Here is a 7,135-nt window from a genome sequence, read left to right as displayed (position 1 = left end):
TGTGGTGATCTTGTGATCTTGCTGGTATGGGCCCAACTGACTATTGGCCGGTATGGGCTGGTATGGGCCCCCCACCCCCTCCCGACTAGCTGACCCACCCTTAAAAAGAATTTTATAATAAAGTCATGTATGTGTTAAGATCTATGAGACGAATACAATACATTACGTATTGAAAGTATTAAGCTATTAATCATGTATTATAGGTATCTTAAATAAATATTTTATTATAGTGAAGTACCTATACATAGAATGTGTTTCTATACTGCCCATGTCTGTTCATTTTACACATTTTCTCCTATACATAATAAAGTGGTGCCCCACCCGAGACACCACGTGTGGATTGAGCATAACAGCAAGTCACAGTAGACTTAGGTTAAATGAAACATTTGATTTTAAGAGACATCTGTTCCTTATGCCGCTCACGGCAGGCGCGACACATTCCTCTGCGACAGATGTGCCATTACAGCTGTGTTTCTTGCACGTGTCAGAGAATCAGTTTCGTGCGCGCGCCGTCTCCATGGCACCGCGCGCCGCGCCGAGGATTCCTGTGCCAGTCTGTGTTCAGCTCTCAGTGTTAGTGCGCACGCGCGATCTCGCGGGGGAGCGCGGAGCTCACCGAGCCTGGCAGAGTCTCCGCGCTACAAACGAGCTCGTGGAAGCCAGGCAGAGCGCAGCGTTACCATGGTCTTCTCCATCCCGCCGACACATCCCGGGCCGGTCCGTTTCATTTCCGCGATCAGCTTCGACAGAGTGTGCGAACGTGAGGGAACTCGTAGCTTGAGCGCAGAATGCACGGGGGAAGGAGAGGACTGGTGGCGCCGCAGAACACTTTTTTGGAAAACATCGTCCGACGCTCAAGCGGTAAGCGCACTCCTTTCCTCAGACCGCTGGGATCTGATCAGACACGCGGGATTGCATGAGCTTTTGACAAGGCATCGCGCGTTTCTGCCCGAGTGGGCTTCTCTTAATGGTGATTAGTCCGGTCACATTTTACGTTTTAACGTGTTGAGCCTTTTCCCCAGAGTGTCTTTACAAACACATGATCTTCTGGGACAATTATTAAACTCTGATCATGTTATGGATTTAGAGTTAGATTTGAAACGGTTACTTTTTTGTCTTACTTTTGTGGATACTGGTGTCAGAATGGTAAGATTGAATGAAGATGTTCAGCATAGGAACACCATTATTTGCCGGTTTATTTTCTAATCATAAAGTCCATCATAGCGTTTGAAAAAAGTGCAGGTTTACTAAAAATTTTACTCTCTCTTATCATTAATAGTGGAGATAGAGGCTGTGATCAGAAAAGCAAAAATACAATTAGAGCTGCTAATTAAGGTTATTTATCTCTGTACGTTTTTTTCCTATCTATCTATCTATCTATCTATCTATCTATCTATCTATCTATCTATCTATCTATTTTTTTCCATTTTCATATTTATTATGAAAATGGAAAAAATATATATTTATTATTTCCATTATAATTATTATTATTATTATTGATATTATTATTATTACGGTAGTGTTGAATACATTTATTCCCTTATCCCAGAAACGCATGTGTGAACTGGTCAATGCACTTCTCTTATTGATAAATACTTTTCAGCATCTAAGGTACACTGGACAGCTACTTTTAATATAGTTTTCTTTGAAGTGTTCTGCGGTGCAGTGGTACGGTGTTCTGGAGCTCGTTGCTCTGGCTGTGGTGCTGCAGTGGAGCCTCTCTGTAAAAGCCTCTTCAGTGGAGTAAGAAAGTAGAGCCCTGCTGAGAGACGAAGCGTTTTCACGAGTCCCTCTCCAAGCTACTAGACACTACTGAAGAGCTGCTTCCACACACGAGGAGCGGAGAAGTGTGTGTGAGAGAGGCGCGCTGAGATCTTACTACTGAGCAGTCCATTTTACAGAACTTTCATTGAGTTTAGGCAGAGCAAAGAAAAGATAGAACTGTAACGTGTAATGTGCAGATGATCCTGACACTTCGGGAACGACTGGAAAACCTCCGCCATGTGAACACTGCGCTTTACGCACTCGGCATTCGTGGGAAGCTCTAATAAATCTCCAAATAGTGCGCTTAAATAATTTATATATAAACCGTAAGTCATATAAACCTTTTTAGAAAATGATAAAATATTTGTATAAAAGCTTTGGGCTGAAGTTCTGAAACTCTGCATAAAACTGGAAAAGGTAGATGCAGTTGTAGTTTTGCAGGGCATTAAATGGTTGGAGCTGTAGCTTTGTTTTTTATTGATTTTGTATCTATTCATACCTTTGTATCTGTTCATATTTGTATTTATACCTAGTCTATCAGGACTCAGTGATGCTGTGCTTAAGCCTATTAAGTACCTTCATGGACCTGAACGCAGTCAGAGTTTTGGGCTGGTTTTGTCGGGACATCGTCATTAAGAGTCCCTTACCAGCAGATGTCACACATGGGTACAAATACAGAAGCTGTCTCCTTTTTCTATACACGCACACACACACGCGCACTCACTCACACACACCAAGTATAGTAGAATTTACAGTCAGTAATATCCTTCTTTTTTCTTTTCTCAACTAATTAATTTACAGTTCAATAATAAAATTAGTTCTTACAATAAATTAACCTGCCAGGAGCATTCATATGTCCTGTAGTTTAGGCCTAGGTTTAATATGTCTCCTGAAAACTGGTCCAGAAAACTGGCGTAATATTAATATTAAATTATCAATATTCTCTCTCTCTCTCTCTCTCTCTCTCTCTCTCTCTCTATATATATATATATATATATATATATATATATATATATATATATATATATGTTTATTTATTTTTAAATTTTTACTGGTGAGCTAATAAAATATATTTTTATTTTACTTTCTATATAGAAAATCAGCCATTACATTTGGATGAGATTATTCTGCATTAAAACGTCAAAATTCGTGATTTTAAAGTTGACACATGGCAGCATGTTTGGTTAACATGACTAGTTAATGTGTATGGTTATTTATGAGGGTAATTTAAAAAAAAAGTTTGTTGCCCTTTATGGATTGTAACCCAATATGTGCCCTGACTAATTTGATCAACATTGACAATGCTACAAAGGTTTTTTTTATTTAACAAGTGTATGTAGAATTTGTATAATACTCAACTGGGATTGGGGGGTTGACAGCCATGTAGACACTTCAAAACAGTCTCATGTTTATATTGAGATTAACAACATGTTAATCTCAATATAAATATATGTTGTCCAGATGTTTTTCCCCCCAAATGTTGCATGTTTTATATTTTTTTTTATGCAGTTTACTACTTCAGCATATGGCTTCCTTGTAAAGTGATTATTACAGCTTCTTTCTCTTTTTACTCAACCTTTTGTGGTAATGAGTTTGTATTATTCCTTTGGAAAGGCCACAGACCAGGTGTTCTGGTACACTTTGGAACAAAAGGCATACATATACATAACTTTAACAAAACAAAAGTAAGCCTGAGGCAGATTTGCCTTTACATAACCTTTCCTTAGCAAGGCGAGAAGACTTTTAAGTCCATGTGTTTATTTAAGGATAGTAATGATAGGCACTGATAACATAATGAGACTCTTGGAGGAGAGTGCATGTAAAGCCTAAATGATGTGAGACAACAGGGATACTTGTTCCTTTGATTAATTAAATAATCCTCAAGATAGAAAAATAAGTGCTAGAGAGTCAGTTATGAACTGAAGTCAATGTTTACAGACTTCTACCTCTTTGTTTCTTTATAATTTTATGCTTTTATTTAATCTTGTCTTTTAAAGCACTTGTTAGTCTCCTTATCCATGGCATTGCATCCTTCTCTTTTCACTCCAGCCATGGTTTTTAGTTTTGTGGCCGCCCTGGCAATCCACAGCATGCTCTTTGGAAAGGCACAGTATGTGGCACAGACATGAATGAAGACTGAAACGATAGAAGTGAGGAGGAGGAGGAGTGACACTGTTAGTGTAGAGTACTGTATATGAAGGGAGGGGAAAAAAAAGAGAGAAAATCCCAAGCCTTACAAGAGTGTGCGAAGAAGCATAAGCCAAAAAGAGAAAGTGCTGAAGGTAGAACTGGGGAAAATGTATCCATCAAAAAAAACTAAAAGAGTCTTCGAGTCACAGAGACACATTATTGATTAAGCAAAGTGGTCTGCTGTCAATAGCAAGATAAAAATGAATGAAACTAATGGCAAATAAGGCGGAGAATGAGCTAGACAAGCGGAAATCTTTAACGTTGAGTTGTCACTTCCTGTTTGTTCTGATTATTAGGGCGGTTTGGTTTTTTTGGATGATTCTAATACATTTATTAACATCTTATAAACACTGTGCTATATCGCCACACCGTCAACTTACTGTACATGCAATTCATACAGTTCCAAAATTAGGCAAAAAAAGAAGAAAAAAATTATGTTCACAAAGGACACTCATTCTTAAAATGTTAAGTACAGTTGTTTATACTGTGGGTATCAATATCTCCCTCTATTTTCTTATTTCCCATGTAGGCATCCTATCTCTCTCTCTCTCTCTCTGGCAATGCAAAATCTCAGATGTACCCCTGTGGGTTTGCGGATATTATTATATAGGAGGAAAGCTAACTTGTATATGTATTAAGGGGTGTTAACTCTGGCTGCCAGTGGTCTTTATTAAATACATTAAAAAATGTATCGCTACTGGTTTATAAACTTTATGGATTTTATAACAGCAGAATATTACAAAAAAATAGCCAAAAAACCCCCACAATTATTTATTTATTTATTTATTTATTTTTCTATGTATTTATTTATTTATTTATTTATTCATTTGCTTATTTACTATTTTACTTACCTACTTAATTACTTACTTATTTGTATTTTCCCAGCAATCCACACCCACACAAAGCAAAAGAAAGCATAGCCAGCAAAGGCAGCAAGCGCATCTGTTCAAGGTCCTGCTTGGAGGAAAGCGATATGTGCCCTGTTCCACATTAATGACCTCATAGACACCCATAATTGGCTAGTGTCACTCTGACTGGCAGGGGAGAAACAGTAATGTCGTCCATGTTTCTGGCAATTTGGCAATTACTGCCAGAATCATAGCCATGGATGGTTATGCCATCATTGAGACTCATTTTTCTGAGGAAATCTTAAATATTCTACAAAGAACTGAAAAATAAGCAGTTCTCTACTAGCGGTTTTCAATCCTGATTCTGGAGGATGCTCTGCCCTACAAATTTAAGTGTTTTCCCAGCTCTAACACATCTACGTCAATTCTGGGAAAATATATTGATTTGCGAGCTCGTTAGATCAGGTGGGCTGTGAGATGAGAAAACACAGACATGTGCAGGGCAGATCATCCTCCAGGAACAGGCCTGAAAACTACTGCTATATACAAATAGCTTCAAAGTAAAACACCTTTTGGAAACAAACGCTACTTAAAAAGCATTGAAAAATGCCTTCCATAAGGGTTTTGAGTGACCAGTGATTGGTTGGCCATGTTTATTTGTGATTATCATGGTGACAAATGTTATTTGTTAATTTAGATCAAATGTAAATAATCAGTTAGATAAAAGGATTACTGTAAACCATTTTAATATAGTGTGTTATACAAATGTGTGTAAAAAAAGACTTACTCAAATTGAAAAAAAGGATATTATAAATAGTATTTACATAATAAATATAGATATTTATAAGAATTTATTTTAGACATGCTAAAAAACATTAAGAAATATTTGCTTACCTTTAAATGTACATCTAGATGATGATTCTCAAAAAGATTAAATGTATACAGATGATTCCACAACTCTTCCCACTGCAGTCTGCTCCGTTCTTGGCACTGGCATTGGATAAACGGTTGGCAATGGCTGTTTCCTTTTGCACATGCCAGCAGAACTTTCCTCTCATGAAATGCTGACACATGGATGGGGTCAAATGAAGATGGAGAACATAAGGAATGCATGTTTGATAAATAAGGCTCATTATTTCATTTGACTTGATTAGAAAAGCTCACAAGTGCACAGTTATCTGAGGCTTATGTTCATGTTATTAATGTAAATGAATAAAAATAAAATTAATAAATAAAACGGAATGTCATTTATTATATTATATAATTATAATATTTTAATTATTATTATTATTATCATTATTTTTATTATGGATATATGTGCTAAAATTACTGAACCAACTCAATTACTTACTGTCCCATATAGCCAGTTGTAGAATATTTACTTAATGTCTGTGGTAGTTACTTTGGCAATAGTACATGTGTATTTTTGAGGAAGCCTATGCTTTGTTTAGCCTTTGTTAGTGATGGAGAGCTGCCTGTTGGTCTCCCACATAGAGCCAGAACCCGTGCTGCAATGTCTTTCATCTCTCTCAATATGGCTTGTATTCACATTACAAATGATAAGCTTTTGCCAGAATCCCATCTGGAGCTAAAACACTTCTTGCATTTGCAGTACAAGCGCCTTGAGCTTCACCTGGGACTAGAATTGCAATTAGTGCATATGTTAAAAGTTTATTTTAAGTATAGGCATCAGCTGCTCTGAGAAGACAGTGACTAAGATGGATTGAAGTAATTCAGTAAAGATACAGTTGTCCACTGGGTTGAGTAATGTATACAGATAACACACTTTGGCTTGTGAAATTCCACTGTATTGTATGTTTTCTTTAGTTCTTAAACTTTTTCAGGGTTTTCAAAAAGAAGCACTGTATATTAAATGTTATCACAATATTAGCCTTCGCTAAAATTACACAGTTATTGCTTACAATATGCAAATGACTCAGTCATAGTTTTATGATTTCTGCAAGCCTTTGGGCTGATCTTAGGTATTACACTTTTCATTAGTGAAAATAGTGGCATATAAATCAAACACAAATTTTAACCAAATCCCACTATGTAGCTACAGTATTTAATTATAATATCATCTCAATATAATATTTTTGTCCACTGTGTAAATTACTGGTGGCCAAAGTGAGACAGTGGAACAAGCCGAATTTAAATAAAAATGTTCTGGTTAAAAATGTAGGTATCAGGGCATCTGTGACTTCACTTTTGTAGATGGCAGTTGATTTCACTTTCCTCACAATATGAAAAGCGATTGGTTACTGTAGCTTCACATATTTCAAAGGAAGCATGCTATACCTTTCATCTTTCTAGGTAGCTGTTAATAGTAGACA

General features: G+C 36.8%; 1 protein-coding gene across 2 annotated transcripts in view; it reads left to right on the top strand.

Annotated features, from left to right (window-relative positions):
* Positions 1-788: 788 nt before the first annotated feature.
* The window catches only part of kcnh5a (potassium voltage-gated channel, subfamily H (eag-related), member 5a), an 85,554-nt gene continuing 79,207 nt past the window's right edge, over positions 789-7,135 (top strand). For both annotated transcript variants that reach the window (XM_053489141.1, XM_053489140.1), the window contains exon 1: positions 789-861. In XM_053489141.1, coding sequence (XP_053345116.1) covers positions 789-861 — 73 coding nt within the window. The remainder of the gene's footprint in view (positions 862-7,135) is intronic.

The sequence above is a fragment of the Clarias gariepinus genome, chromosome 27, assembly GCF_024256425.1.
Source record: "Clarias gariepinus isolate MV-2021 ecotype Netherlands chromosome 27, CGAR_prim_01v2, whole genome shotgun sequence".
Lineage (NCBI taxonomy): Eukaryota > Metazoa > Chordata > Actinopteri > Siluriformes > Clariidae > Clarias > Clarias gariepinus.
The sequence above is the reverse complement of the archived record's forward strand: the minus strand, read 5'-3'. Positions and strand labels throughout refer to the sequence as shown.